The sequence below is a fragment of the Anomaloglossus baeobatrachus genome, chromosome 12 (assembly GCF_048569485.1).
Source record: "Anomaloglossus baeobatrachus isolate aAnoBae1 chromosome 12, aAnoBae1.hap1, whole genome shotgun sequence".
Taxonomy (NCBI): domain Eukaryota; kingdom Metazoa; phylum Chordata; class Amphibia; order Anura; family Aromobatidae; genus Anomaloglossus; species Anomaloglossus baeobatrachus.
In genome coordinates, this window is record NC_134364.1 from 12,144,715 (window position 1) to 12,166,673 (window position 21,959).

The window sequence follows — 21,959 nt, forward strand, 5'->3', positions numbered from 1 at the left end:
AAAAGAAAAAAGACCGACATCACATGAAAAAAATAACGTACAGGGAGCAAACAGAGATGCATCCGTGTCACTCGGGCGTGCGCACAGACCCATTGACTTTCGTTGGGTCTGTGCGTGCGTGTTGCGTGCTGAAAACTGACATGCTTCCGTGCAAAACGGAGACACAAACGTAGCACACACACGGACACACGGACCTTAATGAAAAACGCATGTGTGTCCTCAAACATTAAATAACATTGGTGCACGTTTGCCCGTGTCTCCGGTATATACGGAAACGGACCAAACACGCACGTGTTTGACGGACGTGTGAAGGGGGCCTTACACTGAGGCCTGGCGCTGTCCTCCTTCTCCTCCTCTTGTCCTGATCACACATCTGATGCCCTCGTTCCAATGTGTCGGTGCAGGTAAGAGCCATTGCTCTGGGCTTTGTCCTGCTGCACAGAGGAGAGCCCACATGTACAGTGTAACAAACCCTCAGCTGTGTATTCAGGACTAGATCAGGTTTTCGGTGTCTGGATATAATGTACCTGTGCTCTACCAGCAAGCAGAGGTGTCGGGGCCTAGATGGGGGAGAATAGAAATATACATCGTGGGATTTACATGGGGCTGACACTGGATTTACATGGGGCTGACATTATCGCAATATTCCCCCGTGCCTCACTGGTGTGATCATTATGGTGGTCTTCAGGTCGCTGCCGTTGTCCTGTTTCTGGTGAATGTCACCCACTGGACATTATGTAGTTTGCTGTTGCAGTAGTCAGGATTCTGGCCGCCTCTTCCTTGTCGTCTGACACACTGTACCGGATCTGCAGCTCTGTGGTCCTGTGTTTGGAGTTTGGCAGTTGATGAATAGAGTCTGGCAGCTGTAAAGCTTTCTCATCTCTTGTAGGGCCGGAGCCAAAGCTTGTTCCTTCCAGCTCTGTCCTTGTATGTGCACAGAAGAGACCCTGGAGATGTGGGGGGCAGAGGCGCACGGGCCCTGGTGGCCGGAGGGGGCCCTGGTGGCCGGAGGGGGTCCCTGGTGGCCGGAGGGGGTCCCTGGTGGCCGGAGGGGTCCCTGGTGGCCGGAGGGGCCACATGTCGCCAAACTCCTACATCAGGCATCTAATAAAGTTCCTAAAGTTTAATTATTGCAGCAATTTGCCACTTTCTAATGCTTTCTTGAATTCTTCGACCTTCTGAAGATCTCCGATTGCTCTTGGTGAATTATTGAGTTTTTGTTTTTCTAACTTCTAAGGACAAAAAACCTGTTCAGATAAGAGAAGAAAACCTGTTCACAGCTGAGGGTTTGTTATGACCAGTCCGGACAATCCTCTGATATAAGCCCAGCAGCAGCAAAAATCCTTCTCCTGATAGTTTGTTACAATGTGTCAGGTGGTGACTTCCCACAGCGCTGTGTGATGGACCCCAGATCTGCACTGAAGCTATAGCCTGGGCTTTACAGATGTGTCCACTGCAGCCCATCCTCAGCGGGGACTCCAGACTGACACATTGTAACGAACCTGCGAGGATTGCTGAGGGGTTTGCCTCTGAGGATTGTTTCGGTTTTTCGCAGATTCTTAGGTCGGGGTCTTTAAACCTCTGGAATGTTTTCCCTTCAGTCTGATTCCTAGATCTCTGCTTGCTGTCACTATCAAGAGGCTGAAGTCCCATAGTCCTAAGAATCCAGGCAAATCTAAGCTTTGCTACATTGTATCCAGTCCAGACAATAACCAAACCATCCGCAAACATCTCTCTCCTGCCCTGTGTGTTACAGTGTATCAGTCTGCACTGGTGACAATGTAGCAAGGGCTAAGTCTGCATGTTCTTGCTACATACCCGCTGAGGCAAAACGGAATCTTTTTTATTATTTTCCTCTCAATGGTGAAACCGCAGGGAAAAAAATGCAGAAAGAACTGACGCTGTAAATGTAACCTGCAAGGAAAATCCTGACCGTGGGCACAAAAGTTCTGAATTGTTAGGCTATGTGCGCACGTTGCTTTTTACCTGCTTTTTACCTGCTTTTTTGCTGCTTTTTCTTCTGCGCTGTTTAATGCCAAAATGGATGTGTTCTTCTATTCAAGCAAAGTCTATGGGAATTTGGGTTTCTTGTTCACACTATGTTGTTCAAAATGCTGCCTTTTTGTGGCAGAACTTTGGTCAAAAACTCAGCTTTGCAGTGCAAAACCCAAATGGCAAAAACAATTGACATGTTGCTTCTTTGAAAAGCTGAGTTTTTGACCAAAGTTCTGCCTCAAAAAGGCAGCATTTTGAACAACCTAGTGTGAACAAGAAACCCAAATTCCCATAGACTTTGCTTGAATAGAAGAACACATCCATTTTGGCATTAAACAGCGCAGAAGAAAAAGCAGCAAAAAAGCAGGTAAAAAGCAGGTAAAAAGCAACGTGCGCACATGACTTTGCTGGCATAAGGATATCCTTGTAGACTTGTAATTTAAATTTCTCCATAAAGTGGCAAAAACGCACCGTGTGTACACAGCCCAACGGCTGCAAAAAGTGTGTGTGTGTGTGTGTGTGTGTGTGTGTGTGTGTGTGTGTAGGGGGGGTGCAGATGGTTCCTGGAAATCCCTCTTCTGTTCCTGTGGAGTGGGTTCTCGGCTGGATGTGGAAGCTTCTGCTGCTGCTGGAGGAATGTTCTGTGCAGGACACACCCGCTCCACCCTGAACACATCTCAGCTTGTCCTGCAGCTCTGAGCAGCACAGAACCTGCTGCCTATGGAGAGCGAGAGGCCGAGATGGGAGCAGGGCGCTACAGGAGGGGGCCGCAGGGCAGGCAGGAGCCGGCGGGGGCCGGGGGTGCCCACCAGGGCCGTGACCAGGTAAGTCCCGCAATGCTGCTCTGTACAGCCGCTTATATGCTGCAACCTGGCGCCATGAACACTTCTGCCACTTTGTGGTTGTATATTATTGTGTGTCTTTTCTACTCTGCGTCACTGATTTGCCGAATTGTCGCACAAAGTGTCTGAAATATGAAGGTTTGTGCCAAGAGCCTAAAAATGGAGTTTGGAATTTGTGCACAGTCCTGAGATTTCTATTTCTAATGTTTGAGAAGTTGTTAAATTATTGCACAAAATCACTGTTTATTTATCACTCTCTGCTTTATGGCATTTTATAGACCTGACGACAATGGCGCCGACACATAAAAAGCCAAAAAAGTAAAATGCTCCCAGATTGTTGTTTTATTCTCAAAACTGTGTTTTTTGGGTAAAATCCGTCTTCCATGGATATAGACGATGATTCCTGAGACCGATCACAGCTGGTGCTTGTAAGAGTCTATGGAGGACGAGCCGGACGGAGTCCTACACTCCTCCATAGAATATTCTGAGCACCAACTGTCGTCTCCTCCATCAGTAATGGGAGAATCTGGAGTCGCTGAAGACGCACGAGTCCCATGAACTGAGTATTTTCTGAATGAATGAAAAGTCCTGGCAGAGAACTGACTTCCAACAAGATGTAGAGCAAAAGTTTATTTTCACTTGAACTATTTTTTATTTGTTTTTTGTTTAAGAACGCTTAAATGAAATGTTACTGCTGCTCCATTTCCCAGCCCACTGGATAATCTGTAGTGTGGTGAACCCACAGGGGGAGGCTTCTTTACAGTTAGAGCATTACAGAGCTGGGCCTTGCAGAGAGATTTGTGGCTGATAATTTGTAGCTGTGCGTTTGGTAACCTGAATACAATGGTAGCAAACCCTCAGCTGTGAAGAGTTACATCTGCATAGCTCATTGTGAACCTGTCAGCTGATTCCGGGTGGATTGGCATTCACACGTCAGGCTTTTATGTTAGTGTTATCCATTATTTCTTCACAAATGGCAGTCACATGTGAGATTGTGGGGTTTGGTTTTTTTTTTTTTTTTTATTTTTGTCCAATTTTTCCAAGTTTGGTGCACTTTTTCCTTGGAAATCAAAGTCTCCGGCTGAATATGTTTGAGCAAAACTGTCAGCAAACCTTGGATCTGATCGCTGGGCGACATTACTGCTCTGTGCACTAAACTTTGAACTTGAAGGTTCTTGGTGCACAAATTGGCCAATTCCCAGGAGCCCACCAGCCACGACAAGGTGCAGCTTTCTGTGATGGGACGCTGCACCTGATATTACCCAGATCCGCTTCTAGTCTACAATTTAAGAAGGTTTGGACTTGGCATGGATTACAATCCTCCGTCTGATGGGAGAGAAATCTAACAAATATGGAGGCAGCCGGCGCCTGTCACAGAGTTTCCATAACAAGGTGCAGTGTCCGGTAGGAATTAGTGGGGTCTCAGCTGGTAAATGCCCCCCATTATTGCTGGTGCCTGTAGTGTGGGATCCCGTTCACACGGCCACGTTGCTGTATTCGCTGCTGCACCTTCTGCAGAATCTAAATATACCTCTCTGTGGCCTCACCTCTGTCTGCAGGCTTCCTGGGTCCGCAGCTTCCTCCGCACAGCACTGTACACTGTCAGCTCTGCATTTCCTGGAACAAGTGGGGTTTTCTTAATTTGTTGGCTTTTTTTGCTTTTTATTTTTTATTTTTTTTTCTGCAAGAATTATGGTGGTGGGTACTGGGAGGAGGGGCTGAGGACTGTGGATCAATTTGAAATGGGGAATATTGCGGCAGCATAGGATCCTTTTTTACATTAGAAAGATCACTTCATCTTTGTCATAATGGTCCATGGCCACTGGGGGCGCTACTACACCAGTTCTGCAGGGGGGGGCCTGACTGGCATGGGGGTCTTCTCTATGTGCAGACGGCTGGAGGAGCCCCTGGAGAGAAGGGCACGGATCAGATGTGCGTGAAGACCATGTAAGATGATGCTCCTATAATATTTCCCATAATAAGCTGATGTGTTGGGGGTATCGGTTATTCATCTTACTGAATGTATCCAATATCAGTCAGAATTGTGAATGCAGCTCTGGAGTATTAAGATGAGTACAGATTCCTATGGGGAATTTTGTTTCTGAAGCATTGCCAGCTATTGGGGAAACTACAACTCCCAGCATGCTCTACCAGCCGAAGCATCTGGAGCGGTTGCGCCCCAGGTGGGTCCAATGTGGACACTGGTCCTGTATGACTTTTTGTTCCATCTCCCGGTGACATCAGCAGATGAAGCATTGGTCCAGCTGGGCCGGTGTGTGAGCCCAACCCCAGAGGGGATCCTTCTGTATAATGTGTGGAGGGGGCTCCTCCTCTTCTTTTGGGGCATGATGTGGATCCTCGCCTTCCATTTGAGGTGTGTGGATGGAGAATGTGGGGTAATAGACTCCATGCTGCGCTGATTGCTATAACCTGCAGGGCAGATCTCTGGTTCTGAAGGTGCGAGTCTGTACTGGATACAATTGTATTAGACCTTCAGCTGTGAATAGTATCGGGTGTGACGTAATGTGAACATAAGCAAAATGTGCAAAAACGTGAAGATGTTTAATAAACAAAAGCTTATAGAAAGTTGCAGAATTGTTTTATCTTCCAATTGTTGTCCTATTGTTTGTCCTGGGGCTGACACACTGTAACGGGAGGGGCTGTGTACAGTACAGGAAAGAGTCCAACATTCCGCGCCGACCCGGAGACACGCCGGCCGGACGCAGATAAGCAGAACGCGGAGCCTCGTCTGTTCTCCTCCAACATTGTATGGACGGATTTCCTTCTCAGTATGTGAGATGAGGGGAACATGTCCATCCCATCAGATCCAAAGAGTCTCCCCTGTTACCCCAAATTATGCCATACAATGATGGTAATGAGACAGCGACCCCATAAAGCAACAGAGAAGGCAGAGCTCCTGTATTATACTCCAGAGCTGCACTCACTATTCTGCTGGTGCAGTCACTGTGCACATACATTACTGATCCTGAGTTACCTCCTGTATTATACTCCAGAGCTGCACTCACTATTCTGCTGGTGCAGTCACAGTGTACATACATTACATTACTGATCCTGAGTTACCTCCTGTATTATACCCCAGAGCTGCGCTCACTATTCTGCTGGTGCAGTCACTGTGTACATACATTACTGATCCTGAGTTACCTCCTGTATTATACTCCAGAGCTGCACTCACTATTTTGCTGGTGCAGTCACTGTGTACATACATTACATTACTGATCCTGAGTTACCTCCTGTATTATACTCCAGAGCTGCACTCACTATTCTGCTGGTGCAGTCACTGTGTACATACATTACATTACTGATCCTGAGTTACCTCCTGTATTATACTCCAAAGCTGCACTCACTATTCTGCTGGTGCAGTCACTGTGTACATACATTACATTACTGATCCTGAGTTACCTCCTGTATTATACTCCAGAGCTGCACTCACTATTCTGCTGGTGCAGTCACTGTGTACATACATTACATTACTGATCCTGAGTTACCTCCTGTATTATACCCCAGAGCTGCACTCACTATTCTGCTGGTGCAGTCACTGTGCACATACATTACTGATCCTGAGTTACCTCCTGTATTATACTCCAGAGCTGCACTCACTATTCTGCTGGTGCAGTCACTGTGCACATACATTACTGATCCTGAGTTACCTCCTGTATTATACCCTAGAGCTGCACTCACTATTCTGCTGGTGCAGTCACTGTGTACATACATTACTGATCCTGAGTTACCTCCTGTATTATACTCCAGAGCTGCACTCACTATTCTGCTGGTGCAGTCACTGTGTACATACATTACATTACTGATCCTGAGTTACCCCCTGTATTATACTCCAGAGCTGCACTCACTATTCTGCTGGTGCAGTCACTGTGTACATACATTACATTACTGATCCTGAGTTACCCCCTGTATTATACTCCAGAGCTGCACTCACTATTCTGCTGGTGCAGTCACTGTGTACATACATTACATTACTGATCCTGAGTTACCTCCTGTATTATACTCCAGAGCTGCACTCACTATTCTGCTGGTGCAGTCACTGTGTACATACATTACTGATCCTGAGTTACCTCCTGTATTATACTCCAGAGCTGCACTCACTATTCTGCTGGTGCAGTCACTGTGTACATACATTACTGATCCTGAGTTACCTCCTGTATTATACCCTAGAGCTGCACTCACTATTCTGCTGGTGCAGTCACTGTGTACATACATTACTGATCCTGAGTTACCTCCTGTATACTCCAGAGCTGCACTTTTTAGTTACAGGCTGCAGAGCTGAATTCTCCAAGGCTTCTTTGCTTTTTCATTGGTGTTTTTTGTATTCTTTTCTCCTGACATTGCACAATACGGCTCTTCTGCCTGAGTTTGGGTTATGAGACCCGGTGGTGATCATACTTGCTGACGGTTTCCCGCAGAGTGCTGTGCAGTGAGCCCTCCAGTGTTCTGGTCCTGTGCAGACATTCCCCGTCTTGTCCCCGGATCGCTCCTCTGCAGGAAATGTTGACTTTTGTGCCGTTTCCTTCCCTTTTCCGCTTCTGGGTAATTGATTCCACACGCTGCGTTCCAGATTTTGGCGGAGGCTTTTATTCTATTGTTGTCACATTTTGTGTAAATGGAATTAATTTGGTGGATTCCCCGGTGCATTGATGGGATGTGGCAGAGCTGCAGCAGCGTTACATTGTGTCAGATCCAATCGCCTCAGAATATTTCCTGCAATGTCCGGTCCTGGTAATAACAGCGCTGTTCCTTTAAGTCCCACAGATCTGAGAGTCATGGAGGCGCCACGTCCCCCCGATCCGCTACAGAATGGTCAGCCATTACTATCTGGTATCAGCATATTGGACCGACTAATCAAAACCTGCCCAGTCTGGCTGCAGCTGTGCATGGGAGCGCAGCAGGTGGAGGAGATACTCTGCAGAGAGGCCGCAGGGGTGAGTGCCACCAAATCTATTTCCAATGTGATGGAATGTTTGTTACACTGTGTCAGCGCAGGATATCAGCGAGGTTTGTGCTGCGGATGTGCTCGGATCACAGTCTGCACTGACACATTGTAACAAACCCTCCGCTCAGAGAAGTGATCAGTCTGAGGTTTTCATATGAACAATGTCTCCATTCACTGACAAGCAGCAAAGATCTTTCTTATAGGTTTATATTTTATTGTGCCTCATTTCTAAGGTCAAAGACCTTCCACAGAGTGACTGGATTGTGCGGAGGTGAGGCTGAGGTTCAGGATCATGGGGCGGCAAAATGATTCTGAGACGTGGGGCCGAGGACGGCTGCGCAGGGGCCGAGGACGGCTGCGCAGGGGCCGAGGACGGCTGCGCAGGGGCCGAGGCTGCTCGCTGGGGGTCGGGGCTGCTCGCTGTATCACACGGGGGGTTAGATACAGGGGCGTAACTAGAGTCTGAAGGGCTTTGGTGCAGCATTTGAGCCTGGGCCCCCCCCATGTGTTCATCAGATGTATGGGCCACTGTAGCATTATAAAGACATACAAGTTCCTCCCCCCCATTGTGTAGCAGTGTTTCCATCCTGTACTAATTTCCCCCATCCTGGGCCACTTCCTGGTAAGTATGTTCCCCATCCTGGTAAAAATCCCCATCATGGTCCCATCCTGGTGTATGCCCCCATCATGCCTATATCCTGGTATATATGGCCCCATCCTAGTGTATGACCCTGATCATGGATATAGCGTGGTATATATGGCCCCTCCATCCTGGTATATAGCCCTCCACCACAAAAAAAAAAGTTATTCTCACCTCCCCTGCACTCCCCCTTGCGGCGTCCTGCGACGCTGCCATGCCGCCAACTGACCAGCGTGTAAGCGGCGCAGCGCATGATGTCAGTGTCATGCGCAGTCACAGCACCAGCAGCTGTCAGCATAGTCTCTGCTCCCCATGCGCAGGATCGTGTGTGTGGGGAGCAATGAATATTCATTATTCATGGCCTTAATCGGCAGCCACCACATCGCACAGCAGGGACCTGACGGGTCTCTGTGCTGCGATATATTTCTGCCGGATATGCATCCTCCAGCACACATCCATCTGAGTCAGGTGCTGGGCCCGGCTGCAGCAGCGATCTCTGTGACTACGGTCATTATGCACCTGGTCAGATACATTTGTCTGGTCAGTCAGGGTAAAATGGGGGTGGGGGGGAGAATTTATTTTTTTTTTCAAGGGACCACATGAGAGACGCTGTCTGCTGTGAAGGCCGAACCAATAGGGTGAAATTAATTCTGCTCAGGCTTAATATTAGCATATTCAAATAGCTATTAAAATAAAATAATTTAATATTAATGGGATTTAAGAATGTGATTATCCTCCTGTAGACGGGCTGAGGCCCCCCCCCCCCCCCCCCCGCTTCGCCTCCTGTAGACGGGCTGAGCCCCCCCCCCCCCCGCTTCGCCTCCTGTAGACTGGCTGAGCCCCCCCCCCCCCGCTTCGCCTCCTGTAGACGGGCTGAGCCCCCCCCCCCCCCGCTTCGCCTCCTGTAGACAGGCTGAGCCCCCCCCGCTTCGCCTCCTGTAGACGGCCTGAGCTGGGGTGCAGGATAGTGTCACTGTCTCTTTCCCTCAGCACCTATGTTTCCCATGATCTATGTTTCTCTCTTGGTATCAGCACTCAGCACTCGGCTTTCCTATGTTCTGATATCCATTTTGTCCTCTGCACGCAGCTTTCCATGATATCAGAGCATGGGAAAGCTGGGTGCTGAGGGAATGAGCCTTTTTTTCCCTCTGCACAAAACTTTCCTATCCCCTGTTTTGTATATTTGTCCCCCTTTTGTATATAGCTCTCCAAATACTATAATAGCCAACACAAAGCCTTCCATATAGTAAAATGGGTCCTACATAACCCTTTGTATATTAGAATGCAGCCCCATAGTCCTCCATGTATTCTAATGCATTTCCCATAGTAATCCACATTGTATTATGCAGCCCACATTCCATGTACCAGAGGCGTAGCTAGGTGTTCAACTCGGGGGCCAAACTGTGTACCCCTCTGCCTCTGTTACAGTTTGTGCTCCTCTATCCCTGTCTGTCACATTCTGGAACCCCCCCCCCCCTCCCCCTTTCCTTATATTCCCTCATCAGTCATTACCTGTTATGTGCCTCATCGTCTACAGCTTAGGCTGCTTTCACACATCCGTTTTTTGCTGAGCTGCACAATACAGCGCTCTGCAGAAAAAACGCAACTGGTTTTTTTTTGCCGCCGGTTGCTTTTTTTTCTGCATAGACTTGCATTAGCACCGTATTGTGCCGCATGGCCTTGCGTTGCGTCCGTTTTTTGCCGGATGCGGCATATTTAGCCCATGCGGCGGCCGGATGGAACATTGCCTGGCACATTTTTTTTTTGTTCGGCAAAAAAACTGCATTGTGACTGATCCAGCGCGATTTACAATGCAAGCCTATGCACGCCGGATGCGGTTTTTTGAACTGCGCATGCTCAGTATCAAGCCGCATCCGTCAAAAACGGACGGGCCGCATGGAAAAACTTATGCAACGGATCCGTTTTTTCGCCGTATCAGTTGGATAGGTTTTTGAGCTGGATTGTGCCTGATGCAAAAAAACTGATGTGTGAGAGCGGCCTAGGCTTGTATCTCCTGGCTCCTCCCACATGGGTCACATGGGCATGATGTCATCACAGGTCCTGCACCATGTACTGATCCTCCCTTCCACTCCCCCTTTTTTACTGGGCCGCTCTAGGTCCTAGTCCTGGGGCGACCGTCTCCTCTGCCCCCAGTAGCTACTGCCCTGTACTCACTGATTAAAAAAAGTTCTCACCTCCCCTGTTCCCCTGCTTCTCCGGTCAGGGCGTCCTCTAGTCCCCGCACTATTGACGTCACCGCGCCCTGCTGCACTGAGATGTTGACCGCAGGCACAGGGGGAGAATGATGATGGATGGAGGGGAGAGCAGCGCTCCAGCCTTTATCATTGCTGTGTGGATGACTGGCGAGGGGCCGTGTGGTCCGCCACTGAACAGCGCAGCTCCTCTCTCACAGGGTGTGTGCCGGCTGCTTCTCTGCAGGGTGTGTGCCGGGCCCCTAACCTGCCGGGCCCGGTCACAGTTGCGATCTCTGTGACCCCGGTAGTTACACCTCTGCCTTCAACATGATGCAAACATCCCGCACTCCTGTAGCGGGGGGAATATTTGTATACGGACTCTCTGCTTAGGTCTCCGTTGCCTTGATGCTTCGTCCAGCACAGGAGATCGCGTGACGCCATCCGGTGTCCGGTGTCTCACTCTGGTGGAGGGTTGGCCGCTTTCTACGTCCTTCGCCAATCTATTCACCACTGATTGTGTCCTGAGCATGCAAATAGCGGTGACATCAGGCCGGGGCAGTGTATATATGAGAGAGGGGCCGGGGCAGTGTATATATGAGAGAGGGGCCGGGGCAGTGTATATGTGAGAGAGGGGCCGGGGCAGTGTATATATGAGAGAGGGGCCGGGGCAGGGTATATATGAGAGAGGGGCCGGGGCAGGGTATATATGAGAGAGGGGCCGGGGCAGTGTATATATGAGAGAGGGGCTGGGGCAGTGTATATATGAGAGAGGGGCCGGGGCAGTGTATATATGAGAGAGGGGCCGCTCCTCCCCGTCTGCCCGGCCGCTCCACCCTGTGTGCCCGGCGATCATTGTAGTGAGTAAGATGTTGCCGGCTTCTCCGCACAGCTGTGACCTGTACACACCGGGGAGGGGGCGCCCACCTCACAGCCGAGGCCGCCGCAGCGTAGAGGATGTGGTGGGACACCGACCGCAGTCTCCTCTGCCCGGGGGCCGCCGTATTTGAGGTGTGGAAGTGTCGTGCTCAGATAATGACACAACAGCAAATACAGGGGCAGATCCCGAAAACAGAAAATAAACGATAATACTGAAGAAAAGGGGTAAAAGAGGAGTGCGTATAAAATATATTTCTACTAATAATCATCAGATTCCTTTTAGGCAAAATTACTTAATGTGGTGGTTTCATGTGGGTGGGGCATGGCGGTGTGAGGATGGAGCGTGGTGTGGCGGTGTGAGGATGGAGTGTGGCGTGGCGGTGTGAGGGTGGAGCGTGGCGTGAGGGTGGAGCGTGGCGTGGCGGTGTGAGGGTGGAGCGTGGCGTGGCGGTGTGTGGGTGGAGCGTGGCGTGGCGGTGTGTGGGTGGAGCGTGGCGTGGCGGTGTGTGGGTGGAGCGTGGCGTGGCGGTGTGTGGGTGGAGCGTGGCGTGGCGGTGTGTGGGTGGAGCGTGGCGTGGCGGTGTGTGGGTGGAGCGTGGCGGTGTGTGGGTGGAGCGTGGCGTGGCGGTGTGTGGGTGGAGCGTGGCGTGGCGGTGCGGTGTGTGGGTGGAGCGTGGCTGTTGTGAATGTTAGTTATGTTTTGGCTGCTGGGAGGCTCCCTCTGGTGGCCAGGAATGGTTTGGACTTGGACCAGGTGTGTTGTGCAGTGGGTGTTTCCTTTCCTAACTCTCTGCTTATTTAAGTCCTGGTCTGATTGCAGGCTGTTGCCGGATGTCAGTTGTTCTTTGTATCTCCAGCCTGCTTAATCCTGCTCTACACCACATCTACTCCAGATAAGTGCTTGCTCTTTATTTATTGTCTGGTCCTTTTGCTTATCTGGGTTTGTCATTTGTTGTATTTGGTTTCAGTTTATTTCCTTCCAGGGATTTTCCCCTCATTGGATTGTTGAGGAACTCCCTGCAGTTCTGTGTGGAGTATAGCTCCTTTGGGTCCATGTGTTTGTGGCTTGTTGAATTTGTTATAATTCTTGTTTTCTGTTCATTGGTATGACAAGGGCACCTGGTATAGGACGGAGTTCAGATCGAGTGATCTGAGGGCCTTTTTGTACTATCAGGAAGTTGGTATTTTGCAGGGTTTTTCTCTGGCTACCATCAGTCCCTTTCCGGTCCTTTCCTATTTTAGGATAGTTAGTTCTCCGGCTGGGTTCGCGGTGCACAGGAGGTTAGTTCACCCCTCGGCTACTTCTAGTGTTGATGGTTAATAAGGGGATGGCGGCCAGATTAGTTGCCAATGCTCTTGTCACCTTTTTGCCAATGATTTGTAGTGGTGTTCCATGGTTCCGGATCATAACATGTGGCGGTGTGTGGGTGGAGCGTGGCGGTGTGCGGATGGAGCGTGGCGTGGCAGTGTGCGGGTGGAGCATGGCGTGGCGGTGTGTGGATTGAGCGTGGGGTATAGCGGTGTTTTGTGTGTGCAGAAGGTTATGGTGTCTAATGTGCCAGTAATATATGGGAATTGGGGACAATATTCTGCCGTAGTATTCAGCAGGGACCTGAGCTCAGCGCCACCTGCTGGACACTATATGCAGATGTAGCGCCCCTGAGCCACTCAAGGCACTAGGAGGTACTGAATCCTCACCAGGACGTAGGGCCTACCCCCAGGGACCTGGAACACCAGTGCCAGAAACACACACACTAAAATCCCAGTTCTCACTCCACACCAGGGGTAATTGGCTGATCAGACACCAGGGGATGGCCACCTTGAGGGCAGAGCCAGACCAGGGGACTAGACAGCCTGGTGGGAGGGGACTAGACAGCCTGGTGGGAGGGGACTAGACAGCCTGGTGGGAGGGGACTAGACAGCCTGGTGGGAGGGGACTAGACAGCCTGGTGGGAGGGGACTAGACAGCCTGGTGGGAGGGGACTAGACAGCCTGGTGGGAGGGGACTAGACAGCCTGGTGGGAGGGGACTAGACAGCCTGGTGGGAGGGGACTAGACAGCCTGGTGGGAGGGGACTAGACAGCCTGGTGGGAGGGGACTAGACAGCCTGGTGGGAGGGGACTAGACAGCCTGGTGGGAGGGGACAGCAGTCGGTCTTGAGTAATGAGTGAAAATGGAAAAACGTGCCTAGAGCTTGGTTGTGTAATGGTGACCCGGGGGCACAGGAGAGAGGTCGCCAGGTACACCCAAGTACCGCTGGGACCAGAGCACGCACGGGCCACAGGGCCCTAGGTCAGATGCCAGTTTCATACGGTCTGGCAAATACCTGCACAGTGAGGGGACCTCAGTGACCCACAGATCCAAGGGCACCAGCAGTAAAGCAAGGATCAGGGTTTGGGACACAGACCAGCCCTACAGGGTCCACACTGCCCGCCGTACAGAGGAGACTGCCACAACAAGAGACAGTCGAGCCACAAACCGCTTCAAGCTACGGGGACCCAAAACACACTGAGGGTGCCGGGGACAGAGCAACCGCGTCGTCAACTGGCACTGGAAATAGAGGGACCTGAACCGGCCGTCCGAGGGTCCAAAGTGAGTAGAGACTGTTAATTACAACCCCCGGTGTGGCCTCCCTTATTACTCCATCGTACATCTCCCAGGCTCAGCCCAACCTGCGGAGGCCCTCCACCACAGCTGCCATTACCACCACAGCTGCCATTACCACCACAGCTGCCATTACCACCACAGCTGCCATTACCACCACAGCTGCCATTACCACCACAGCTGCCATTACCACCACAGCTGCCATTACCACCAGCCCTGGGGATAATCAACCCAGCAGAAGCGGTTTCCCCCATATTACCCGCAACCCGCAGGTGGCGTCACACCAATGTCCCCTGCAAATACTCCCCATTACAAAAAGCCTCCAGGGCACGGGACCAGGCAACAGCCACCAAAGTGACAATCTCCAGTAGTAATCCGCCCGGGACCGAGTGCCCCAATCCCTGCGCGACACACAGATGCTGTAAGTGTAACCAGATGTTGCAAACGTTAACCCGACCTATTAAGCCCTCATGTTATGGACCCTCATATTTTCTCCTGTGTGCAGATACCAGATCTGCAGGTCGGATATTCCGGCCGCTCGTGTCCCTGGTTTTTAGTAGCCGGCCCTCGCTGTGGTTAGCGCCGTTTTCTTTCAGTGTAATGTGACTCCTATAAGGAAGATTCGCCCACGTAAGACGTCTGGTTTCCTTAACACTCGGGACATAAGGATTAGATGCAGCACAGAAGACAGACTTCCCCTTTAACAGTCTTTGCGGGGGTCTGCGGGGGTCTCCACATGTCGGGGTCTGGAATTTTATTCTCACATCTGGACTGTGGAGTGTAATGGCGGCAGAGGCTGTGGGAGACGGATGATGGGGGGAGTAGTGCTGCCTGCCTCTATAAGAATGTATCACAGGAGAGGATTAGATACACAGCTCAGCAGACAGTATCACATAGGATTAGATACACAGCTCAGCAGACAGTATCACACAGGAGAGGATTAGATACACAGCTCAGCAGACAGTATCACACAGGATAGGATTAGATACACGGCTCAGCAGACAGTATCACACAAGAGGATTAGATACACGGCTCAGCAGACTGTATCACACAGGAGAGGATTAGATACACAGCTCAGCAGACAGTATCACACAGGATAGGATTAGATACATGGCTCAGCAGACAGTATCACACAGGATAGGATTAGATACACGGCTCAGGAGACCGTATCACATAGGATAGGATTAGATACACGGCTCAGGAGACCGTATCACATAGGAGAGGATTAGATACACGGCTCAGCAGACAGTATCACACAGGAAAGGATTAGATACACAGCTCAGCAGACAGTATCACACAGGAGAGGATTAGATACACAGCTCAGCAGACAGTATCACACTGGATAGGATTAGATACACAGCTCAGCAGACAGGATCACACAGGATTGGGTACTCAGCATTTCCTCTCTTGGTGTTGCAGGTGTTCCTGGTGACCCGGGAGGTGCCCGGTGGGTGCATGGTTCTCCGGTTTCGCTCCCCTGAAGCTGCTGATCTTCATTACAACATTAGAGAAGAGAAAACCAGTAAGTGACTGTCCTTAAATCCTCTGTGCTGCTTTCCCTGATACATTGTCACGGTGCTTCTCCGCTTTCCTGATCTTGTCTTGTTACATACACTGAGTGCAGTCTGGACGATATCCTCACTGACAGCAAGCGGAGATCTTGAAAATGCTGATGAATTTCAGTGTAAGAACTGTGACATCTGGGAGTGATGGCCCAGGATGATAAATTTATAGCTGTACTGTGGCAGCTGGGGGGCCGCTGGTGGCGGAGACTATGGAGTGGGGGAGGCTGGTGGTGTAGGGGGACTATGGAGTGGGGGAGGCTGGTGGTGTAGGGGGGACTATGGAGTGGAGGAGGCTGGTGGTGTAGGGGGACTATGGAGTGGGGAGGCTGGTGGTGTAGGGGGACTATGGAGTGGGGGAGGCTGGAGGTGTAGGGGGACTATGGAGTGGGGGAGGCTGGTGGTGTAGGGGGACTATGGAGTGGGGGAGGCTGGTGGTGTAGGGGACTATGGAGTGGGGGAGGCTGGTGGTGTGGGGGACTATGGAGTGGGGGAGGCTGGTGGTGTAGGGGGACTATGGAGTGGGGGAGGCTGGTGGTGTAGGGGGACTATGGAGTGGGGGAGGCTGGTGGTGTAGGGGGACTATGGAGTGGAGGAGGCTGGTGGTGTGGGGGACTATGGAGTGGGGGAGGCTGGTGGTGTAGGGGGACTATGGAGTGGGGGAGGCTGGTGGTGTAGGGGGACTATGGAGTGGAGGAGGCTGGTGGTGTGGGGGAGGCTGGTGGTGTAGGGGGACTATGGAGTGGGGGAGGCTGGTGGTGTAGGGGACTATGGAGTGGGGGAGGCTGGTGGTGTAGGGGACTATGGAGTGGGGGAGGCTGGTGGTGTAGGGGGACTATGGAGTGGGGGAGGCTGGTGGTGTAGGGGGACTATGGAGTGGGGAGGCTGGTGGCGGGGACTATGGAGTGGGGGAGGCTGGTGGTGTAGGGGGACTATGGAGTGGGGGAGGCTGGTGGTGTAGGGGGACTATGGAGTGGGGGAGGCTGGTGGTGTAGGGGGACTATGGAGTGGGGGAGGCTGGTGGTGTAGGGGGGACTATGGAGTGGGGGAGGCTGGTGGTGTAGGGGGGACTATGGAGTGGGGGAGGCTGGTGGTGTAGGGGGACTATGGAGTGGGGGAGGCTGGTGGTGTAGGGGGGACTATGGAGTGGGGGAGGCTGGTGGTGTAGGGGGACTATGGAGTGGGGGAGGCTGGTGGTGTAGGGGGGACTATGGAGTGGGGGAGGCTGGTGGTGTAGGGGGGACTATGGAGTGGGGGAGGCTGGTGGTGTAGGGGGACTATGGAGTGGGGGAGGCTGGTGGTGTAGGGGGACTATGGAGTGGGGGAGGCTGGTGGCGGTGACTATGGAGTGGGGGAGGCGGTGGTGTAGGGGGACTATGGAGTGGGGGAGGCTGGTGGCGGTGACTATGGAGTGGGGGAGGCGGTGGTGGCAGAGACTATGGAGTGGGGGAGGCGGTGGTGGCGGAGACTATGGAGTGGGGGAGGCTGGTGGTGTAGGGGGACTATGGAGTGGGGGAGGCGGTGGTGGCGGAGACTATGGAGTGGGGGAGGCTGGTGGCGGTGCTCGTGCCTGCTGTCCCCAAATTATTTGTAAGGGAAGTGAGTGTCGCCCAGTTTGGCCACACAGATGTAGCAGAGCTGAGCTGGTTACATGGCCTTGGTCTGGTGTTAGTGGCAGTCCTATGTAACCCCAGATATCACTGTTATCTGTAACATCTAGTGCATGCTGGGACTTGTAGTGCGCTGGCAGCAGTGACTCCGCCTTCTTCCTTCGCCATGTAGTGCTGAGTCTTTTCTTGTCTCCCCAGTGCTGTACCTGGAAGGCTCCTTGCTGGTGTTTAAGGATATCTTTAAGCTGGTGGCGTTCTACTGTGTGAGCAGGTGAGTGCCCGGCAATGTGGCGTCTGCACCGGAGGGCGGAGGTGTGAGGAGGCCCCTGCACCCCGGGGATGTCACCAGCGCTGCGATATATACTGACATATACTATATATATATAAGGCTGCTTTCACACCTCCGGTTTTTCTTCTGCGGCACAATCCGGCACTTTGCAGGAAAATCACAACCGTTTTTTTTTGCTGCCGGTTGCGATTTTCCTGCATAGACTTTAATTAGTGCCGCATTGTGCCGCATGGCCTTGCGTTCCATCCGGTTTTTGCTGCATGCGGCAGATTTAGCCGATGCGGCGGCCGGATGGAACGTTGCCTGGCACGTTTTTTCGTGCGGCAAAAAAAAAACGCATTGCGCCGCATTCGGCCGATGCGGCGCATTTTTCAATGCATGCCTATGGCGGCCGGATGCGGCGCGATGCGGCAATAACCGCATCCGGCCGCCGCATGCGGTTTTTGCCACTGCACATGCTCAGTAGCATGCCGCAAGCGGCAAAAACCGGACGGGCCGCAAAGGAAAAACTTATGCAAAGGATGCGGTGTTTTCACCGCATCCGTTGCATAGCTTGCACAGCCGGATTGAGCCGCAGAGCTCAAGCCGGATGTGTGAAAGTAGCCTAAGAGGACACAGGAGCCATGGGCGGTGAGTGCTGCCACCTAGAGGCTGAGACTAAGAATGCATCCTCTGAAGAGAAAGTGTTCTCCACCGCAGCGAGTCAGTGTTTGGTGCACTACACGTCTATGCGGAGCTCTAAGCATCTAGGGCTGCAAGTCCCAGCCAGTGTATGACCCTGACGTCTCCTGCACACTGAGTATTGTCATATCCTAATCTGCTTTTTTAGTGTGGGTTTTTTTTATGCAAATTTCACCCTTTAAATTCAGTTGAAGCAGCAGAATAGGGAGTGCAGCTCTGGAGCATAACAAAGGATATAACTCAGGATCAGTAATGTATGTACACAGTGACTGCACCAGCAGAATAGTGAGTGCATCTCTGGAGAATAATACAGGAGGTAACTCAGGATCCGTAATGTATGTACACAGTGACTGCACCAGCAGAATAGTGAGTGCAGCTCTGGGGTATATAATACAGGAGGTAACTCAGGATCAGTAATGTATGTACACAGTGACTGCACCAGCAGAATAGTGAGTGCAGCTCTGGAGCATAACAAAGGATATAACTCAGGATCAGTAATGTATGTACACAGTGACTGCACCAGCAGAATAGTGAGTGCATCTCTGGAGAATAATACAGGAGGTAACTCAGGATCCGTAATGTATGTACACAGTGACTGCACCAGCAGAATAGTGAGTGCAGCTCTGGGGTATATAATACAGGAGGTAACTCAGGATCCGTAATGTATGTACACAGTGACTGCACCAGCAGAATAGTGAGTGCAGCTCTGGAGCATAATACAGGAGGTAACTCAGGATCAGTAATGTATGTACACGGTGACTGCACCAGCAGAATAGTGAGTGCAGCTCTGGAGCATAATACAGGAGGTAACTCAGGATCAGTAATGTATGTACACAGTGACTGCACCAGCAGAATAGTGAGTGCAGCTCTGGAGTATAATACAGGAGGTAACTCAGGATCAGTAATGTAATGTATGTACACAGTGACTGCACCAGCAGAATAGTGAGTGCAGCTCTGGGGTATATAATACAGGAGGTAACTCAGGATCAGTAATGTATGTACACAGTGACTGCACCAGCAGAATAGTGAGTGCAGCTCTGGAGCATAACAAAGGATATAACTCAGGATCAGTAATGTATGTACACAGTGACTGCACCAGCAGAATAGTGAGTGCATCTCTGGAGAATAATACAGGAGGTAACTCAGGATCCGTAATGTATGTACACAGTGACTGCACCAGCAGAATAGTGAGTGCAGCTCTGGGGTATATAATACAGGAGGTAACTCAGGATCCGTAATGTATGTACACAGTGACTGCACCAGCAGAATAGTGAGTGCAGCTCTGGAGCATAATACAGGAGGTAACTCAGGATCAGTAATGTATGTACACGGTGACTGCACCAGCAGAATAGTGAGTGCAGCTCTGGAGCATAATACAGGAGGTAACTCAGGATCAGTAATGTATGTACACAGTGACTGCACCAGCAGAATAGTGAGTGCAGCTCTGGAGTATAATACAGGAGGTAACTCAGGATCAGTAATGTAATGTATGTACACAGTGACTGCACCAGCAGAATAGTGAGTGCAGCTCTGGAGCATAATACAGGAGGTAACTCAGGATCAGTAATGTATGTACACAGTGACTGCACCAGCAGAATAGTGAGTGCAGCTCTGGAGCATAATACAGGAGGTAACTCAGGATCAGAAATGTATGTACACAGTGACTGCACCAGCAGAATAGTGAGTGCAGCTCTGGAGCATAATACAGGAGGTAACTCAGGATCAGAAATGTATGTACACAGTGACTGCACCAGCAACATAGTGAGTGCAGCTCTGGAGTATTCTTATACTTGACAATTCTGCACACGCTCACGATCTCCTCATGCCTCTTTCTCCCCTTTTGGAAGTTATTTGGGCAAATCTACGTTCCCCTGGGCGTCGGCTGTGTCTGGTGCTGGGTCTGGGGGAGCCGGATGACTCTGCGGATCTTATGTTGCAGCCCCCAGACACGGAGATGAAGCGTTCCTGTTGTGTTTTTGCTTATATTTGGTCATTTCCATTCCTCTCGCTGGTTTCAGCTTTTTGCTTTCTCTGTAGTTGGGAAACTTCCTCTGCTCTCGGGTGATAGAGACAATTGTGTCCTCTCCGCACAGTTCTGCGCCTTTACTATCTTCCACCATTTTTCTTGCAGGGATATTCTCCCGTCTGTCCTGAAGCTGCCGCCTGCGATCTCCGGGGCCCGGAGCCTGCGAGACCTGGAGGAGATCTCCAACCTCGGCACCGGTGAGTGACAGCGCAACACGGGCCCCCCACACACACACACACACTCCCCAGAGGCCCCTCAATCACCCTGATATCTCCTGGAGCTGTGGAGTTGTTTTGTATAGTTTGTTTATTGTTTATTATTATTTAAAAACTGTGCATTTCAGATATTCCCACCCCCCCCAACCAATTTGGGGCTGCAAGTGTCAGTGCCCCCTGTAAACTTCTTCTAGCAAGAAATAACTTCTTGGTCTGTTCTTCAGAAGTTCCCTGGTAGAAGTTTTTTTCAGACTGAAGTTTTTGTGAAACTGAATGCAGATAATGAGTCCACGGGAACGTCTGATGGGGGGGATTTTATTTCACTAGTAAATAATGTAAATATAAAATGCAGCTGCACCAGTGTGAAAATATCATCCGCTAGTCTGCCCTGCTGCCTGAAAAGTTATTTTGATGCAATTTTTTTTATTTATTTGTGGAGAGGTTCATTTTCCACTTGTGTGAGGTTTGTATGTGCAGACAGGATCTTATCATGTATCTCTGTATACAGGGAGCTCCCCCTAGTGGTGACTGCAGACAGGATCTTATCATGTATCTCTGTATACAGGGAGCTCCCCCTAGTGGTGACTGCAGACAGGATCTTATCATGTATCTCTGTATACAGGGAGCTCCCCCTAGTGGTGGCTGTAGACAGGGTCTTATCATGTATCTGTATACAGGGAGCTCCCCCTAGTGGTGACTGCAGACAGGATCTTATCATGTATCTCTGTATACAGGGAGTTCCCCCTAGTGGTGGCTGCAGACAGGATCTTATTATGTATCTCTGTATACAGGGAGCTCCCCCTAGTGGTGGCTGCAGACTGGATCTTATCATGTATCTCTGTATACAGGGAGCTCCCCCTAGTGGTGGCTGCAGACAGGATCTTATCATGTATCTCTGTATACAGGGAGCTCCCCCTAGTGGTGACTGCAGACAGGATCTTATCATGTATCTCTGTATACAGGGAGCTCCCCCTAGTGGTGGCTGCAGACAGGATCTTATCATGTATCTCTGTATACAGGGAGCTCCCCCTAGTGGTGGCTGCAGACAGGATCTTATCATGTATCTCTGTATACAGGGAGCTCCCCCTAGTGGTGGCTGTAGACAGGGTCTTATCATGTATCTCTGTATACAGGGAGCTCCCCCTAGTGGTGGCTGCAGACAGGATCTTATCATGTATCTCTGTATACAGGGAGCTCCCCCTAGTGGTGACTGCAGACAGGATCTTATCATGTATCTCTGTATACAGGGAGCTCCCCCTAGTGGTGGCAGCAGACAGGATCTTATCATGTATCTCTGTATACAGGGAGTTCCCCCTAGTGGTGACTGCAGACAGGATCTTATCATGTATCTCTGTATACAGGGAGCTCCCCCTAGTGGTGGCTGCAGACAGGATCTTATCATGTATCTCTGTATACAGGGAGCTCCCCCTAGTGGTGGCTGCAGACAGGATCTTATCATGT

The 21,959-nt window shown here is 50.9% G+C and overlaps 1 protein-coding gene across 2 annotated transcripts in view; it reads left to right on the forward strand.

Annotated features, from left to right (window-relative positions):
• Positions 1-21,959, forward strand: part of RIN3 (Ras and Rab interactor 3) — a 48,902-nt gene that overhangs the window by 6,059 nt on the left and 20,884 nt on the right. The window contains exons 1-5 of one of the 2 annotated variants that reach the window (XM_075329510.1): positions 2,689-2,819; positions 7,612-7,789; positions 15,535-15,637; positions 17,486-17,558; positions 20,389-20,480. In XM_075329510.1, the coding sequence (XP_075185625.1) occupies positions 2,716-2,819; positions 7,612-7,789; positions 15,535-15,637; positions 17,486-17,558; positions 20,389-20,480 (550 nt within the window). In that variant the 5' untranslated portion in view covers positions 2,689-2,715. Of the gene's footprint in view, positions 1-2,688; positions 2,820-7,611; positions 7,790-15,534; positions 15,638-17,485; positions 17,559-20,388; positions 20,481-21,959 lie in introns of those variants that run through there. The other variant, XM_075329511.1, reaches the window with a different exon arrangement.